At 41.9% G+C, this 20,197-nt stretch overlaps 1 protein-coding gene across 1 annotated transcript in view; it reads left to right on the top strand.

Moving 5' to 3' along the window:
* Positions 1-1,079: 1,079 nt before the first annotated feature.
* Positions 1,080-20,197, top strand: part of mbd2 (methyl-CpG binding domain protein 2) — a 32,284-nt gene continuing 13,166 nt past the window's right edge. The window contains exons 1-3 of the mRNA XM_058383707.1: positions 1,080-1,611; positions 10,573-10,732; positions 17,184-17,321. Of these exons, the coding sequence (XP_058239690.1) occupies positions 1,496-1,611; positions 10,573-10,732; positions 17,184-17,321 (414 nt within the window). The 5' untranslated portion in view covers positions 1,080-1,495. The remainder of the gene's footprint in view (positions 1,612-10,572; positions 10,733-17,183; positions 17,322-20,197) is intronic.

Genomic DNA, 20,197 nt, shown 5'->3' with positions numbered 1-20,197 from the left:
TAATATTTTTAATAGATAAAATTAAGTGTCAGAATCAGCGGTTTGCTTACTTTTTGTTTTTAAAAAAATTATTAAAAGGTTGAAAATGTAAGTTATTCAAGATTATTTATATGACTGATCTATTTACTATTATCTGGAATATTTGACTATTTTTATTATTGTTTTGTATTATGTTTTTTCATTGCTTTTATAATAATAATAATAATAATAATAATAATAATAATAATAATAATTATTATTATTATTATTATTATTATTATTAGTTGTTGTTGTTGTTGCATTGTTTATTAATTAATTTATTTTGAGTTTATTTTTATTTAATATTTTTTAATAAATAATACTAAGTGTCAGAATCAGCGGTCTACTTGCTTTTCCGTTGTTTTTATTTAAAAGTTTATTTAAAAAGTCTATTAAAAGGTTGATTTTATATGATATATGATTTTTATATTTATATGACTGATCACAAACATTTGATTTTTTTTATTTGTATTACTTTTATCTAAATTTCTTTTTAAATTATTGTTTTGTATTATGTTTTTATTGCTTTTATTATTATTATTATTATTTATTATTATTATTATTATTATTGTCATTATTATTATTATTAGTAGTAGTAGTAGTAGTAGTATTTATTATTATTATTATTATTATTATTATTATTATTATTATTGGTTGTTGTTGTTTTGTTGTTGTAGAGTTTAATTATTGATTTATTTTAAGTTGTTTTTTATTTATTATTTTTAATAGATAATACTCAGTGTTTCCGATCAGTTTTTAAACCGCATCTGTCTGTAAAGTTTGTCAAAAAACAAATCACAAGTCAGTAACGTGAAAGCCGCAAGCGTGTGGAAAAAAATAAAAATAAAAACAGGAAACGAAACGTCATACCCCGCGGGGCGTGTCCTGCTTCCTGCTGTTTTCATTTTTGCAGTATTGCGTCACAGGCGTGTCGTAAAGCAGGACGAGGCTGGAGGAGCGAGAAATGACGGGAGGCTTTTGCCGGGGCTGGTTGGGGGGCGGGGTTTTCGCGGCATGTGGGCGTGGAGAACAGGGCGTGGCTTTCTCGGCTTTCTGTACGGTTGCCAGGCGCTGTAGGGTCACTGCGTGGGAAGTGCTGAAATTTCATAGCGTCACAGCTTTCGACACCATCGCGGCGGCTCGGCTCCAGACTGAGCTTTCGGATTGTTCCGTGCACCACCGAGAGTCCGCTCGGGGGATCGAGAGGAGTCCACTGTGAGGGCATTGAAAAGCTGAAGGAAAAAGCGCGGCTCGCTACGTGTAAAGCCTCTCAGGGCGCTCATCGCTTCCCCGTACCCGTGTTTATTCATCTACAAGATCTGTCATCTACTACTTTAGCGGCTAACACACAGCTAGCTTAGCGCTCATCCAACCGAGCAAGCTAGTAGTGTGGGCCATTAGCAGGCACTTTTGGCTCACGTCGCCCGGGGTGGGGGGAGTATATCAGTCGCCCTGATTTCACGCCAAAGTCAACTAAATGATTATGGAGAGGAAGAGGATCGACTGCCCGGCTCTGCCACCGGGCTGGAAGAAAGAAGAGGTGATCCGGAAGTCGGGGCTCAGCGCTGGCAAGAGTGATGTTTATTACTACAGGTAACGTTTTAACGAGGAACAAGACACAAAGCAGCGATCTCGTGAGGGTGCCATTACTTTTGAGAACGCTTCTCTGAAAGCTCTACACACGAGCGCAGGTATTCCCGAAGCTCCGTTGACTCTCTCCGAGAAGTTTTAATTCATGCAAAAAGTTTTAAGAAGTCAGGAGCAGGACTCGGCTGTCAGGAGGAGTTCTGCATAATAATCCCGTCTCGCTGTTCCTATTTTAATGTCAATTTTCCTCTCGTGTAATACGTTCCCTTTGGCGTTTGTATTTTTTGCCCATTTGCAGTGAGACTCGGCATGATGAAGGTTGTGATATTATGTTTTATACTGAGGTACGTCATGGTGTAAAGCTCACTAGAGGGTAGTGTGTGTCACTGACTCGCCTCTCATCACATGACCAGTTACATGAAGACCGGGCTGGTCAAGTCGACCTCAGAGTTGTTGTTTTTTTCCCTTCACGCGTCCTGACAGAAAGTTGTGATGTCTGCGTTGTTACAGAGCGACCCGGAGCACTGTTTTATCCGTTTACGGTTACATTTAATGATGTGGAACATCTGGAGAAAAAGCTGGTTCCTGTTGTCACTTTTCGCTGTAGAAGTGTCGTTCCTTTATACTCTTTCATTTCTCTCTCTCTCTCTCTCTCTCTCTCTCTCTCTCTCCCCCTTCCTCCCTCTGTCTGTCTCTCTGTCAGTCTGTCTCTCTCTCTCTCCGTCTCTCTCTCCGTCTCTCTCTCTCTGTCTGTCTCTCTCTCTCTCCGTCACTGTCTCTCTGTCTGTTTGTCCCCCTGTCTCTGTCTGTCTGTTTGTTTCTCTCTTCCTCCCTTCCCCTCTCCCCTCTCTCTCCCTCTCTTTCTCTCTCTCTCTCTCTCTCTCTCTCTCACTCTCTCTCTCACTCTCTCTCTCGCTGTCTGTCCTACACACTGGACACTGGAGACTCCTTTCTATTTATTACCCGGACCTGTTACTATAGAAACGATAACGTCTGCGTTAATATTATCCTATGATTGGCAGCAGCTAGCATGGAAAAATACAGTACACATTATGACCAATCAGATTCCCGAACCCTGTCCCGACTTCCTGACGGTTGTTCTGGTGTGGAAATAAAAAGCATAACATTACAGTTTTCCTGACTGATTTCTCTTCGGTGTTATCTGTTTGTATAGATATCGTTAGAATCGTCGAGTTTGAAGCTTTTACAAAAACAAACACAACAGAAAAGTTGCCGAACGCGGCCCAGGTGGAGCCGTCGAGCTTCAACGGCGCATGTGGGTGTGATTTGGTACAAAATGTGTTGACTCACCGCTGGCTAGAAGTGTGGTGGAACTTACAGGAAGTGCTTTCGCTTTTAAAGGTGGCCCAGGTGATCACAGCACGAGCGCCAGAAAAATCAGGCTGAAGTAACCAACGTGGTCAAACTCATTTCCTCGGCTCACAGTCCACCATTGTTCTTCATTTCTCATCTCCAAAAGAAAAAAAAAACAACACTCTGAATGAGCATGAGGCAAACTTTGTTCTGCGTTGGAGTTAGAGTTAGGACACACCTGCTGATTGTGCTGACACGCAGGCGCTAACAACTAAAATTACACGTTTATTGTGATGGGGTATTTTTATTTATTAAATTCAGAACGTTATTAGTGATAAAACTCAAGCGTAGCTTCAACCAGGAAGCTTTAAAATTCCCACCTAGGCTTAGCTTCTCGTTTTATCCTATTTAAGTACGATGAAATGAAAAGTTTTATTTTAAAATACAAAATAAAAATAAAATTCTGTATTAAAAATACTTTTAAAAACAAATATATATATGTAAACACTAAAACATTTATTAATTTTTTAAAAATGTATTTATTTATTTTAAACATCTTCAAATTACGTTTGGATCGTTTTCGTTTTGCTTTGACGAAACTCTGTATTCTCAGGAAAGCCACCTTCTGTTGTGTGAAACGAGAGCTAGCTGCATGCTGATCTGCTGAGAGCGAGGCCTCCGAGTGTTTTTGGTGTACCATCACTTCCTGTGTGGCTGTCCCGCGTCGACACGCTGCGCTACAGTCCCGGGGTTTTAGTTGTGACCGTCGTGTCCCTACGTGACGCCTCTTGTCTCCTCGGTACGCCGTACGTGCTTTTTCCCTGAACCGTGTTTTAAATCACATTTCCTCCTTTTTCCATGACGCACCGAGGAACACAGCGATAACACCAATTCTTTTTTTAACAAAGTTCCTGCTGTGATAGATTGATGATAGCAGGTTTTTTTTACAGCACTGCAATAAGCAGAACAAAAGCTGTGAAGTGGCTTTTCTTTTTTCTTTTTCTTTCCCTCCTCTCCTTGCTCTCTTCACGAGTCAGTGGTGTTGGCGTGCAGCGGGGGAGGGGTGTTTGCCGTGGCTGATTCTGAGGTGCCGTGATGGCGAGGGGAGGCCTGTAAACCGATCCGCCATCACCGTTAGCGTGGTTTGTCGTCGTGTTGTGACGGGGGGAAGGCTCATACGTCAGCTCTCCATTAAAGGAAGCCTCACGTCAGGATCATCTGTTTTTGAAGCCGGTACCGTATTTGCAGCCCGGCCTGATCCTCGGAGAGGACTGTAAACACGTCTGAATGTCAGACGGGTCTTATGGGGACTGCTGTCGAGGCAGACGGTTCGTTAAAGGGTGTGGCACTCGTGTGGAAAACAGGGTGTGGAGCACCGAGGATCTGGCCGAGCTTCTTCTTCCTTTCTGAGTTGCACAAGATGCTCTGTTTTTCACAAGCTTTAGATGCCTGCTGTGGAGAATCGGTGAACCCTGTGCTGTGTGCTGCACTCGGGAAATATCCTCACTGTAATAGCACATGGTGTCAACCTCAGCGTCCTTTAATATCCAGAACGGACACGAGTCTCGAAGGGTCCGCTGGTTTTAAAAGCCAAACCATGATGTAATTAGAAGGAGAGCTTAACTAATGAAAAATAATAACAGGAGAACTGCACAAGTTGTACTTCTGCCTTTCGGGAACATGTTGTACCTTTTAAAGTCAACACAAAGCTTTCGACTGAGAGAGCATTCACACACACACACACACACACACACATGCAGGACATACGTGATGAGGAGCATGAGGAAGTTACAGGAAGTGTTTTCACTTCTCAAAACGACCCAGGTGTCGTCCGAGCAAGGGCCAGGATTTACAGTGAAGTAAGCAAACCGAAGCCAAATGTGAAAACAGAAACTCGTTTCCTCGTCCCTCAGACCATCGGCCTTCCCGGTGTCGGGATCTGAATTGGACGATCGTTATACAGTCACTCTGTAATTGAAAGAATGTACGGAAAAGGATTGTTAATTCTGCAGCATTTGCATCAAGCGTCACAGAATTGTCAAAAATAAAATTAACCAGAATTGACTAACAAAATGAACACTTTTGAACAAATAGCTTTCATATATGAACTGCCTGCACGTTGGTAACCCAACCGCCCCCCACCCACCCCACCCCCCGATGATGTCACGTTCACGAGCTGGGTGTGATTGACAGATGGAGGTGAAAAAAGCAAAGCAAGCTATTTGTGAATGACGTCTCAGAAAGGCTCGGAGTTTTCACGCTCAGACAGATAATTGCCAGTACATAAACGCTAGATTGAAAACGCTTCACCGCTACACACTTCGGGATGTCACACGTCAGCTACAAATCCATTCAAGCGGTCAATAATATGGAGAGAATGACTCCTTGATTTAATTTCTCACCATCACTTTGAGCTTTTATAAAAATCTGGTGTTTCAGAAGCCATATGAGTGACAGCGCTAATCAAAGTACGCCATTTTGAATCACTGATTCAGATCACTCTTTCGTACAGTGCATTGTTTTTCATTTACAGTTGAAGTGAATCGTGAGTCAAATTGATTTGACTCACGATGATTCACACAAACAATTAGTTCTTTTTCAGATCATTAAAATGATCATAGTGAGTATTTTTTATTTTTTTGCTGTTTGTTCCTTTTACACCATAACCTTTATTTTGATCGATTTAAATGATTGATCTGTTGTCATGGCGATAAAATGATTCGTCTCCCAAGCACCAGGACCGACTATGATGTGTTTAGAGCTTTTGCACAGGATGGTGCGTCTCGGCTCGGCTCGGCTCAGCTTGCCCCGACAAATTACTCAGAATCCTCTATCTTGTCGTGACCAGACGCACTGTGTCATGCTGACGAACCTGTGAAGAATCTGATTAAGCTTCTTGCACAGCGCAGTAGAGCCGAGCCAGGAAAATGTGGGCGGAGCTAAGAAGAAAAATAATAATAGTGACGCACATTTTGTTTCTGTTGAGCGAACAGACATCCTGATTAACGTCTCTGCCTGGAATTACAAAAAAATCTTCAGTAGTAGGTTAGTGTCATGTCAGCCAAAGCATTTCCCAGAATTCAGGAATTTCTGGCAGATTAAGAAGCCAACCGTTGAATGATTTAAAACAGCGATATAATGTTTCTAACGTTTTTCTTTCCTTTGTTCGATGGATCTTTCATTTATTTCGCGATTCAAATAAACTTTTTAAGGCCAAATCATGCCAAGCGGTTTTCCGTTCACTTTCTTTGCCCCTAAATAGCGCTGAAAGGCATTTGACATTCGGCCGTAGGAAATGCAGCTACTTGTGTAGTGGTGTGTTTGCCTTCAGCTGGTAAGTTTGAGCTGAAACTCCTGTGTATTTTTCAATAAAAGTCTAAATTAACTTCCAGAGATACTACTCTGACTAATACGGGTCGTGTCATGCGATAGAGAAAGTAACACACACACAGGCCAGGACTGGAAAAGCCCTGGTTTGTTATGTGGTCATGATGATCATTTCTTTTTGGTGTCATCCACTGCTTCGTTTTATCTGAATCCGCTCGGTATCTCAGGCGTCGTCAAGATAAAGCCCGTTGTCCTGCGTCTCTGCCTGGATTGAAGCATTTTTAGCACTTCCTGTCTGTACAGTGGCTGAAACTCTTCCGTCTTGTTGCTTCTCCTGACAGTATTTTTTGTCCCCAGGCGTCGACGAGCCCAGAGCAGAGATACGCCTTATTTATATCACGCAAAGTATGACTTGTATTCAGATAACTGCCCCAGGATCAGCATGAGGGCAAAATGATGTAGCTTGTTTCGCTAATCGAGGTCAGTTCTATTAGTAGGTTCAGGGATATAGATGGAAACGCAAATGCCACCCTATGCGCGAGGCTTCGAATTCAAACGTCAGACCTTCATTTCCTGTTTTTGAACTCTGATCTTTTGAGTCCTGACCTTGTGTGTGTGTGTGTGTGCTTGTACAGCTCTCTCCCATAAGGAAGGTTTCGATTAAATTCAGCCCTGCTCGCTTCCTTCTCAGTGTGAGGAGCACTTGTGGGGTTTTCCCTGTGTTTGCTGGTAAACCGAGGTCAGTCATCGTTACTCAGACGATGGCTCGGTTTGTCCGGTTTCTCGCAGGTCACCATGGATCTGAACTGCGATGTTAACCTGATCTTGAGCTAGCGTTTGTGCCATACAGTGAGCTTGGCACCGTACCGTCGTCTCGCCTCCTTCAGTCATGGTTTGACTCATCTGCCAAGTTTATCTTTTACTGAACTGTGTCATTTCTGTACTGGTTCAAAGACCAACTTCACCAGCACCACCACTGAAACCTAAAAGTGATTCATAGTTTCTCAAAAATACCATTTCTTTAAAGACGAGCTCAATCTCTTGCTACTCCTACTCATGCTACTTTATTCATTCTTCAGTAAGAAGTAAGTGGTCGGTCATGGTCGGGGTGATCTTTGCTGGTGTCTTTACTGGGAACACTGGATTGCAGTTAGGAATACAGCCTGAATGTGGTTCCAGGCTCATCACCACGCTAACACGTTTTTAGGGTCTTGGGAAACCAGAGAACACTGAGGAACCTCAACACAGAGGCTGAGGAAGACTCAGAAACTCAACACTGATCGAGAGAGAGTGAGACTCTGAGGTGACAGCGATGAAGCCGGTGATCCACCAGTTCAACTGGTGTAACTGCTTAACACTGTACCTCTAACACACCTGAATCAATGGATCAGCTACTTTTCCTTAAATGAACTGGATGTTGTAAAGAAAACAAATCCGTGTACGGCTGCGTGACATCCGTGATTAGGAATGTCCTGGCTTTCCCCATGCAGAGCTCATTTCCTCTTTCTTCCTCTTTCTGTGTCTCTTTCTCACTTGCGACACTGCATGGCTGCGTGTGGACGTGGCGTTCCTGACCCTGCTCGGCTCTGATGTAACCACATTGTCCTTGGCCTCGCTGCTTCGGGTCTCGGCCGACGCACATCTCCTCGCTCCTGCCTCGATTTTCTCCGGATAGGGAATTCTGGGAAAATCCACAGCTCGCTCCACAGCACCATGGTTGAACCCAGGTCCCTGTCAAGTGCTTGAATAGAAGAAGCGCTTTATAAACACCTCTACCTTTGGACCAGTGGGTGGAATTACAGAGTTGGCTAATCCCCTCAAGGCATTATGGGAAACCAGCCAACTGCGTGCTTCCTGTTTGTGTTGATTGTTGAATCATGAATCCCTCTGGGCTGAAGTGATTTGCCTGGTGTGCTTTTACTGAATCATTCGTAATAAAAGTAATAAACGCCGGGCCACCTGCGAAAGCTCTCGGGACTCGAATTCTCCGACTCTGACTCATTTGCGAGGCTCGGATACAGGGGGATAGAACCGTGAATGACGTCACGTCCCCTTCGCCGCAGGAAGTGACGGGTACCACAGCAATTTGGCACAATATAATCAGTGGAAATAAATGTCTGTCCTCCAGCGCTGATACTGATCCTGATACTGGAGACTCCTTCCTTAAAAACTTTTAACGTCCTTAAAGGAAACATCAGAGAATGGATTTTTATTGATTTATTATTTATTTATATAGAATGAAGTGTTGAGCATAAAGGACTGGCCTGTTAGCGAGAACAACATGGATTCCACGTTGTCTCGTTAGCAGCTTTGAGGAGCTGATCCGTCAGAATTGTGCTCTCACACACACACACTCTGACCCACAGTGGATGAATAATTGAGTGCTACGCTCGGATCTCGCAGGGCCTCCCTGCTGCTCTCCCGGTTTTATGAGGAATACACGCTCGGTGTTTCTGTGTGCTTTTGCACGGGAGAATGTTAACAACAGCGTGCACACGATTTTATGGTACATTTCTTCTCCGAGATTGCTATTCACCGTCTGTTGGGGTGTTTGTGTGTGTGTGGGTTGTGCGGTACAGAGCCTGTCAAGAGCAGCGAATTCGCTAGCGACACTCTCGCATGCTCTCTCTCTCTCTCTATCTGTCTCTCTCTCTCTCACCCCTCCCCCTTTTGCACAGCAGAAACACACACTGCTCTGGTGGTTGTGGCCTACGCCCTTTTAACGGGGCAGTCGTCTCCTGCTGTGCCCTCTGAGAAGAGCCCCGGAGGCTCGTGGATCTTAGCTTGGTTTCAGGCCACAGCGCTCGGCTTCGTGATTCTGTTTGTTTCATGAGGGAAATAGCGTCCAGGCTTCACGCCGCGTCCATATGGTCACGCGTTTCTGTTAGAGGAAGCGCACCCTGTGACCTGTGACTTCACTCACGCTCCTGCTTTCACTCCGAGCGTTCGACTCGTTTTCACTTTCAGGTCTCGATGATGGAGGGATCATCTGAGGAGCAGAGTTTATGTGCTTATGTCTTTCTTTCTTTCTTTCTTTCTTTCTTTCTTTCTTTCTTTCTCTCTCTGGCTCTCTGGCTCTCTTTCACTCTCTCTCTCTCCCTCTGTCCTTTCTGTCTCTCTCTCTCTCCTTCTTTCTCTTGCTCTCTCTCTCTCTCTCTCTCTCTCTCTCTCTCTTTCCCTCTGTTCTTCCTGTCCCTCTCTCTCTCCGTCTTTCTCTTGTTCTGTCTCTCTCTCTCGCTCCCCCCTCACCCTCCCACCCCCCTTCTCTCTCTCTCTCTCTCTCTCTCTCTCTCTCTCTCTCTCTCTCTCTCACTCTGTCTTCATTTTGACTCATCAGTGACTCATGCGCTCCGTAGGTGAGCCTCGGCCCGGCCGATCAGACTCCTGCACAGTCATTTCGTCTCGATTCTGCTTGTTCGCTGACCAGAAGAAGAAGGGGAAAAAAAACGCTCTCATGACGCAGGTCCATCAAACTGTGGACAAACACGTCCTCTGACTGACTGCAACTCGTTCACGCTCTAATAATAATCTACACAGTGACTCATTTTTATACTTTCATACTCCACACACACACACACAGCCGTGCTCCCTGATAGGCATCTCGCCACCGTGTTAACTGCTGCTTCTGCACCGCTTCGCTGTGGCTTTGCAGCTCTTCTCACAAGTCTAACTGACGAACCCCATTTTTTAAAAAGCTCTTCTAAAAGACGGGAAGAAAAAAGTCACCTAGTTGCCCCGCTCACAGTTTGCTGCACATCCGTGTTGTCAGTCTCAGGGTCAGTTAAGTCGCAATTTGCATGAGGCCATGGATTTTAAATGCAAATTAGGTCTCTCATTTAAAAAAAAAAAAAAAAAAGACACGGAAAATGCTGCTGCTGTAATTTTTTTTTATGTGTTGATTTTATGTTTAAAATTTTACATCCGGTTTAGATAACGAGTCATTTTTTGAGTCATCTACGCAGTCTTAACGGTAAATAAACACGACCAGGAAGAATAAGAATAAAATCTCTTCCTCCTCCTCTGACGTCTCGTCCAGATGGTGTCCGGTACACGCTGTAAATGCTGTAGATGCTCACGTCTTTCACGTCTGCGCTCTCACGTGCTAAGCCCAGCCCGATGACCGGTTCGAACCGGCAGCTTTTACACGATGAATTCCTTCTAACGAGACCCTGACGACTTATAATCGTGACACGTGTCGCTTCACGTGAGTCACGCGTGACGGAGGTTCCGAGGGATTGCTCACGCAGACTTTGTTTTTATTTTCATCATTATTTATTCAATAACACTTTAAAAAAAATCATCTTCTGTTTTGTTTGTTTTCCGTAGTCCATCAGGGAAGAAGTTCCGAAGCAAACCTCAGCTATCCCGGTATCTCGGCAATACGGTGGACCTGGGATGCTTCGACTTCCGCACGGGAAAGATGATGCCCAGCAAAATCCAGAAAAACAAACAGAGGCTTCGGAGCGAACATCTCAGTCTGTCCAAGGTAACGAGTCGAACTGCTGCTTCACAGGGCTCGGGGGAGGGGGGGTGCCGTCTGTTCTCCATGTGATGGTTCTCCTCCCGGCTCCTAAAAACATGCAGGGAGTGTGTGTGTGTGTGTGTGTGTGTGTGTGTGTGAGATGTGTGTGTGTGTGTTAGTCACATGCATTTCCACACTTCTTGCACTTGTGTGTGTGTGTGTGTGTGTGATGTGTGTGTGTGTGTGTGTTAGTCACATGCATTTCCGCACTTCTTGCACTAGTGTGTGTGTGTGTGTGTGTGTGTTTGTTAGTCAGTCACATGCACTTCTACACTTCTTGCACTAGTGTGTGTGTGTTAGGCACATGCATTTCCGCACTTCTTGCACTAGTGTGTGTGTGTGTGTGTGTGTGTGTTAGTCTCGCGCACCTCCACACCTCTTGCACTAGTGTGTGTGTGTGTGTGTGTGTTAGTCTCGCGCACCTCCACACCTCTTGCACTAGTGTGAGAGTGTGTGTGTGTGTGTGTGTGTTAGTCTCGCGCACCTCCACACCTCTTGCACTAGTGTGAGAGTGTGTGAGATGTGTGTGTGTGTTAGTCACATGCACTTCCGCACTTCATGCAGTTGTGCAAATGTGTGTGTGTGTGTGTGTTAGTCATAAGAACTTCTTGCACTAGCGTGTGTGTGTGTGCGTTAGTTATATGCACTTCCGCGCTCCTTGCATTAGTGTGTTTTAAACACGTGCACTGCCACACTTCTTGCACTGGTGTGTGTGTGTGTGTGCGTGCATGCATGCATGCTTGTTTACAGTCAGCAGCTGCCCTGATTATTGTGTCACCCGGGCTGAGCAGATAACAGCGTAACTCTGTGGTGTCATGCAGGACCTGGCACACTGACAGAGAGAAAGAGAAAGAGGGAAAAACACACGGAAGCTTCTAGAAAGCCGCTACTCTCGCGCACTTAAAAAAAAAAAAATCCCGAGCAGGGGTGAAGTGTAGAGGCCAGCAGGGGGTTTTACACACCGCTCTTCTCTTTCACCCTATAGACACACGCATGACTGATCCATTCAGCTCCGTTCAGCATGGCTCTGAGCGCTCCTTACATAACCTAACCAAACCAGGCCACCAGGCGAGAGAGGAACTCTGAAACTAGCATTAACGCAGTCCATCGTGATCGCAGACAGTGGTGTCACAAAAATGACCATAATCAATCATCTCACAACAAACGCTTTCTATGTTTTTTGTTTTGTTTTTATTTTTTATGGTGAGCTTTCTAGTTAAACATGTAAAACTATTTTCTTTTTCAAATTAGCCGATTCACCATTTTAAAAATTTAACTTATTTTATCTACATTTATTTTTATTTTTATTTATTTTATTTAAATTTATTTTATTTTATTTTTTGGACTTGAAAAATATATTTTTATATTTTTATTATATTTTATATAATATATTATATATATTTATTTATAATAAATTTTTATTTTTTGGACTTGATTTTTTGGAGATGCAACATGAAACATTTAATGATTTTTCAATTTAATTTTAATTAAATTTTATTGAATAAAATTAAATTAAATTAAACAGCATAAAATAAAATAAAATTAGTTTTATTTTATTTTTTGCACTTTGTTAATTCTTTATTCTTTGCATTTTCTTGTTAAACATGTAATTTTTTTTTTTTTTAATTTAGCAGATTCACATGTATTTTATTTTATTTAAATTTAGTTGAATTAAATTAAGGCAAATGAAATGAAATTACATTTATTTTATGCACTTTGTAAATTTAAATTATTTTTATTTTATTTAAATTAAGTTGAATTAAATTAAGGTAAATTAAATTACATTTATTTTTTTTTATTATTTTAACATCAGTGCCTGACCTCACATATGCACTTCTAGAGGAACGGTCAAAAATTCCCATAAACACACTCCTAAACCTTGTGGAAAGCCTTCCCAGAAGAGTTGAAGCTGTTATAGCTGGAAAGGGAGGGACAACTCCATATTACATTCATGTGCATGTAAAAGGCAACGTCCCAAAACTTTTGGCAATACAGTCTAATTCCGCAGTGTTTTAGAGTTTGTTCGAAGCACTCACCTGGTTACGCTGTAGGATTTAGAGGACAGGGACACTGCGCTGATGTCAGCGGCTCACTAACACACTTTCTAACACACTGTCGAGCGCACTTCTACGAAAACGGTGTCTTTACACATGGCTCATGAAGGGAAGGGGAGAGTAAACAGGTACACCCCTGGTTTCTGACCGGGAAAAAACAACAAGAAAAACTTCCTTTATACTGGCGATGCTGTTTTAATTTTACTTCTTGGTAACACGATTTCCTTGTACGTCTGTCTGTTTTTTGTGGCCTTTGGAGATTACATGTGGTGTGTGTGTGTGTGTGATACTATCTTAAGAATGTGTAGACTGTAGAATGAGCACGCCCATTAACACTGGATCTCTCTCTCTCTCTGTCTCCTAATCTCTCTCTCTCTCTGTCTCCTAATCTCTCTCTCTCTCTCTCTCTCTCTCACTCTGTGTTTCTCTCTCTCTCTCTCACTCAATGTCTCTCTCACTCTCTCGCTCTCTCTCATGCTTACACACTCACACACACACACACAGCCGCACTTCATGCAAACTCCTGAGCTATATTAAGAATTACGAAGTTGCAATCCAACACCAATCACTGCCTCACCGAGCGTAACCAAGCAGCTGTGTCTCAATTTCAGTTAAATTAGTTTGTCGGCATGATAACGCGTCGCACCTGGACTCTGAAATCATATAAAAACACACTGTGAGTGTGTGTGTGTTTGTGAGCATGCTAGCTTTCCTTCCAAACAAGTTTCAGAGATTTGTTGTCCTCGCTCGTCTACGTTAAGGCGTGGCTGCTTTAATCTTTATTTGCTTCACCGGATCGAGCTTTGCGGCTCTTCCGACCGTCGAGCCGGTTAACTGTCAGGATTTTCCAGGAATGACTGCATCACCACTCTGGCTTCGTTTAACGAAAAGTCCAAGCCTCAGAAGGCTGAGGACTCCTGGCTGGACACTCGAAATCCTTTTCCTGGAACTCGGGAACACCTAAAATAGCCACAAAATAAATAAACGCCGCTTCAGGAGCGTTCTGGACGAGTATTTTTTTTCCGTCTCGTGTCTCTTTGCGCAAGCAGTGTATCAGATTAACACTGAATCGTCTTCAAATCTTATTGCTTGTCCCTTTACGATGCGTTTGAAGAAAAACCGATGGACGATACACAGCCAAGTTTAGATCTTAAATGATATTTAATGTGTGTTAATATTGTATTGAATCTTCATTGTTAATGGGGTTTCCTGTAAACCTGACTGAAAACTTCACAATAAAAGGAAATAGCTGAGTCATCGAACTTGTCTAACAGCAGCACAAAAACAAACCTAGCTCTTTCCTTAAAGTTCTTTAAGAAACTAAGGGGGGGGGGGGGACCGGACCTGATTAATCAGTCAGATGATCAATCAGTCAGTCAGTCAATTAGCAATCAATTAAAATAAGAAAGAAAGAAAAGGATAAATATAACTGATGTCCTTTCTTCAAAACACCAGTTTCTACACCCCTTCAGTAGCTTTGAGTTCATTCAGCTTTTATTTTGAAATCCTTTATACATTATAACGGTATAACATTATAATTAATTCAACTATAAATACTATAAATTATTATGATTAGTTATTAATATTATTTAATATTGTGACTATAAAATTAGTCATAATAAGTGAACAGATTATTATCTGTGCCATATATTCATGCTGAATGCTACGTTATAGTAAGTTTTTACATCAAATTATTTGATACGCAGTTATGATATAATGACAAGTAATTACACATGGCTGTTGTCTGATAATGGCAGAAATGAGAATAACTACTATTTGATTTTGATATTATTTTATATTACACTACTCACAAAAAGTTAAGGAAATTTGGCTTTTGGGTGAAATTTATGGAAAATGTAAAAAGTTCACGCTACAGTGATATTATATCATGAAAGTAGGGCATTTAAGTAGAAGCATGCAATGGTGATTTCCTCATCTCAAACAATTTATTGAAACAAAAGCCACCAACAGTGGTGGGTATACCACAACAAAAAATCTCAATGTCTCAATTTGTCATGTGCCCTTGACCATCAATTCCAGCTGGACCACGACGTCTCATGCTGTTCACGAGTCGACTTATTGTCTGCTGAGGCATGGCATTCCACTCTTCCTGAAGGGCGGCCCTCAGGTCATTGAGGTTTTGGGGTGCAGGGTTACGAGCCTCTACACGGCGACTCGGCTGATCCCATAGGTTTTCTATGGGATTCAGGTCTGGATAAAGTGCAGGCCACTCCATTTGAGGTACCCCAGCCTCCAGCAGCCGTTCCCTAATGATGCGACCTCGATGAGCTGGAGCATTGTCACCCATGAAGATGAAATTAGGCCTGTGTTGTTCATGCAGGGGCACAATGACTGGATTAATGATGTTATTCAGGTAGTATTGGCTCGTCACTGTACCATTCACAAGATGTAGGGCAGTTCTGTATTGAGTAGACACACCTGCCCAGACTGTAACACCACCACAACAGTGGCTGATGCATAGCGCTCTCCTTGACGTCTACAACACCGTTGGCGGCCATAATTTCTGCTCAACGTGAATCGACTTTCATCAGAGAACAGCACTGAGAACATCCTGTTTGAAGCCTCACAATGGCGAGGTACTGTTGATCAGTTGTTAGGTGTGGTCTTGGTCTCATGATGTCAAAATGTGAACAGCATAGTGAAGAGGACTGTTTAAATACCAATTTTATTTGAACCAGAAAATTTATTGGTCGATTCATGGATCAAATACCAGTTGTGAATTTTGCCATTAAGCACCTTGTTAGAGAACAGCAAGTTCTGCAGAAAGTACTGAAACACTGAACAGTTGGACATGTGCATTCAAAAGTGTAGAGAAGGTCAAATTAAGTTCACCTGGAAAGGTTATAGTGCATTTTAGGTGCATCCTGAAATTTCACCCGAAAATCCTTAACTTTTTGTGAGTAGTCTATTTACTAAATCATAACTCTTTTATATTATTTTTAAATTGATGATCATATATTTTCCAGACAAAATCTATAAATAAAATCAAACATTTCCAGACAAAATCATCAGATAAACAACCGAATTTGATGCACGTCTCAAATTCTGCGCCTGTAGGTAGGAAAACCATCCTAAATACACAGAATTCCCAAAAAAGCCGACATTGTGATTTTAACCCACTACCTTCCTCAAAAAAATAGGTTAGTTAACAGGTTAGCTGAACCTATGAGTGTTGTTTCACTTTTTCTTACTTTACACACTACATTCGCTGAGGTAACATAACCGAGAACGCAGCTAGCTTGCTAGTTACAGGTGGTTACAGTGTTAGCACTCGAATGCTAGCTGACTGCAGGGAGTGACACACCGACAGGTTTCCTGAACCCAAGCTGAGGCTCGTTTTTGCTAAAATGCTAAAAGTGAAAGTAGATTTAAGTGAGCGATGGTTAGCCGTTATGGTGAAAATGACCTACTGTGTAGGTTTATAGAAAACCTAGCAAACACACACACACACATTCTCTCAGGGGTACTGCTTTTAATTTTAGAATAGTGCGATTATCAGATTTAACGACCAGCGTTTTTCTGTACGTGTACGCCGGTTTGGCTTTACGAGCGCTGTGGGGTCTCTGGTCCGAGACACAGAAACGTGTATGCTCTCATGAGAATAGCTAGACATGTGTGTTTCAGCTGGAAATAAAAAACAAAAAATAACGGCATGTGTGGCCTGGATCCAGTCGACCCGAAGCCCCGAGCCTCCTGCTCATAGCTGGAAATCTCAACTCTCATTAATAAATGACTTTTTAAAAAAAATATATATATATATGCATTTTTAAAAATTGAGGTAACTAAAAACGGAAAAGGAGAGGTTTCTTGTTTCAGGGTTTTGTAATGAGTCGACGAACCGAAACAGATTATTGTGGTTTGTGAAGCGCTAGCATCATGACTCAGCTATTTTGACTGAGTTAAGTTTTCAGTGTTTTCTCTCTCACTGATTTCGCTTCAAACACGATGTTGTTCATTATTTTTCTCTGTTGTCTTTTTAACTCTTTTTTTTTTCATTGTGTTTTTCCCCTTCACCTCCGCTCCTTCTTCAGCAAATCATAAAAATGCAGCTTTAGCGATGAAAGATGGCCGCCATTTCCTTCGTGCTAATCGCCTCAGCCATCTTACAGAAGCAAAGCAGGGGAAGTCTGATTTGATGTTAGGCTTTCTAAAAAAAATTTCTAAGCTTCTCATTCAGGAAGTCAGTTTATGATTGACGTATCAGCCAGATTTTATACTTTTTTAGCATCTCACAGCACTGACGTTTTTACGACAAAAAACTACTCCGGTATAAAGAGGCATAAAATGTTTCAGGTATTTTAATATAAATTTCTGATTTTTTTTTTTTTCTCTTCTCTCAGGGAAAACCAGACCTGAACACAGCACTGCCCATCCGACAGACGGCCTCCATCTTCAAACAGCCGGTCACCAAAGTGGTCAATCATCCCAACAACAAAGTCAAGACAGATCTCCAGCGAGCAACCGAGCAGCCTCGGCAGGTGAGCGTCTTCCACTCGGCGTCAATTTCGTGAACTAATTATCAGCTGTAGGTGATTTAACTAAATCCCTGGAGCATTATGCTGCGTTCAGGAGCCTGCTGGAAGATCGTTCATGCCAGATGGTGGATCAGTAAATACGACTTCTGGTGCTTTTGTATAAAAATAGGAGAAAATGATCTGGAAATTATTCATCCTACATTTTTCTTTAATATAATAAAAACACAATATAAGTGCGTTCTCACAGACAGGTATCATATTTTATATTACATATTTTTTTCTGCCAGTGAAATTTAGTGAAAGTATATCATGGATGATCCTGAGTTCGGTGTGAGCCTTTGTTGGGTGTTTGTGCTCAATTTACAAGTAGGAAACTGTGTCTTTCCTTGTTTCCAACATTGAAGCAACACTGTAATTCCAGTATGTGACTATTTATTTTATTTATTTATTTAAATCTAATCTCCTGTGAAAGAAGTCTGGTCCTTTACATCATTCATTCACGTTTACGTTAAATATTTAGAATAAAAATAAAAAGTGAAATGGAGTCCCTCAAGGTCACAGGACCACCTCTGTTTTCTCCAAACATGCACTGTATTGCCAAAAGTTTGGGACGTCTGCCTTTACATGCACATGAATGTAATATGGAGTTGTCCTGCCCTTTGCAGCTATAACAGCTTCAACTCTTCTGGGAAGGCTTTCCACAAGGTTTAGGAGTGTGTTTATGTGAATTTTTTTTGAGAAGGCCTGGCTGTCAGTCTCTGCTCTAATTCATCCCAAAGGTGTTCTATCGGGTTGAGGTCAGGACTCTGTGCAGGCCAGTCAAGTTCCTCCACACCAAACTCACTCATCCATGTCTTTATGGACCTTGCTTTGTGCACTGGTGCACAGTCATGTTGGAACAGGAGGGGGTCATCCCCAAACTGTTCCCACAAAGTTGGGTGCATGAAATTGTCCAAAATGTCTTGGTATGCTGAAGCATTAAGAGTTCCTTTCACTGGAACTATAGTGTATGTTTCTAAAACATTTACCCAGATGTTAATTTGCTATATTATAAATATAAAATATAATATGATGTTTAGTCAGAATTTAAACCTGTTAAGTCCCATTGCAGTCCCATTACCACTTAAAAGCTTTGTCCACACTGTTTCCTATGAGATATGTGAGGGTGCAATACACTCTCTTGACCGCTAGGGGCTGCTAAATCCACACATTTCAGCAGCAGCACTGGTTGATTGTATCAGCGTTAATAATGCAAGATACACACAGTTTGTTTGTATTTTTCATAAAACATAAGATTTTTCTTGTGCTGTGTGTTGAGAGAATTCCGGACGGTCCGGAGGTTTTTCTTTTGTTTAATCGCTCACATGTTTTTTTTTGGAAATCGGCTTGTTCGACTCTTAGCGATAAACAGACGTTTTTCCTTTAACTCTGGATTGAGATAAGGCAGAGTTTATTATTATTATTTTTTAATTATTATTATAAGGAATGACATATCAGCAGTGTTTTGGGTTCAATTGGACCAGTTTAGATTACCATACGCTGAAGGTCAGGATGATTACGAAGAGGGGGAGGAAGCTTTTGCTGTAAGAGCGGTTAAGGGATGAAGGGGTAGTGTGACGGTGGGAGTTGAGGTGAGAGAGTGATTTAGTGTGTGTGTGTGTGTGTGTAGGCAATACTCCAGTAGTCATTGGGGTTTGGGAATTATCTTGCTGCCTGACTGCTCTGTTCTCCGTGAGCAGGGCTGTAATGATCACACCATCCCCCATCCATCCATCTCTCTCTCTCTCTCTCTCTTTCTCTCTCTCTCTCTCTCGCTCGCTCGCTCTCTCTCTCTCTCTCTCTCTTAAACCTCTCCCTCCTACACCCTCTGCATGTGCTGATACAACATTCTCACATTGCTAAACCTTCTGTTACAGCTTACGATACTGTCACAATATAGGATTCATAAAAATCTGCTTTTCTTTTAAACCCAAAAGAAAAAACCCTGACTTTCTTCAGGAATCAAAATTTTTGGAAAGAAAGCAGGCGTTAAAACTAACACTAGTGAGCTAACGAAGCTAGCTGCTAGTGCTAGCCTGATTACACGTGCTGTATGTATCTGTTGATTGCGATGTCGCTGAATTTCCTCACAGAAAAATCAAGATTCATGATTAATTTACCTCAGAACACACAGTATATGATGCATGATAGCGACAGCGATAACGGAGATGAGTTTCTCCGATCAAACGAGCTCAGGTTAGCATAACAAGACTGGAATTTTTACCTCAGGTCATGGCAAAATCTTGGCATACAGTCTTTAAAAGAAAGTTTTTTAAATGGCACGCTTTTAGAAATAGGAAATGATTCAGTTATGGATGAATAATGAGATTATAGATTTAAAGTACCTCTGAAATCATAAAATTGGTCTTTAGGAGTGTTTCGTATATGCTTTTTTAGGGTCGTAAAAGCATATCTGCTGCTGTATACGTGTAATTGACAAAAATCTGTTTTAGTTTAGTTTACAATTTCCAGGAAAACGCAGAGTCAATTTTGATGATTCATCCTGTACTTTTCCAATTTGCGTCAAATTTAATGCCCTCAGAAACGCCCCTGTGAATAAACTGGGAGTAATGCAGCGGCTAGTTTTTCTTGGTTTTCGTTCCGGTAATACAGCCTTAGACGACGTTTCCTTTCCCAAACCAATCCCTGTGTGTGTTCAGGTTGTTCAGAAAGCTTGTTTCTCAGCTAGTTTCTTTATTTCACTGCCTCGTGCTAATCTGTAGTCTTTCCCCTCTTCCCGGCTAAAACGTTGCTAATTCTTTTCTCTAAAAGCAGTAAAATTAGAGCTGTTATTCAAACGGCGAAGCGTGGTATCAGCATTCTAATGGATCTAACGTAGC

The sequence above is a fragment of the Hemibagrus wyckioides genome, linkage group LG28 (assembly GCF_019097595.1).
Source record: "Hemibagrus wyckioides isolate EC202008001 linkage group LG28, SWU_Hwy_1.0, whole genome shotgun sequence".
NCBI lineage: Eukaryota > Metazoa > Chordata > Actinopteri > Siluriformes > Bagridae > Hemibagrus > Hemibagrus wyckioides.
The sequence above is the reverse complement of the archived record's forward strand: the minus strand, read 5'-3'. Positions and strand labels throughout refer to the sequence as shown.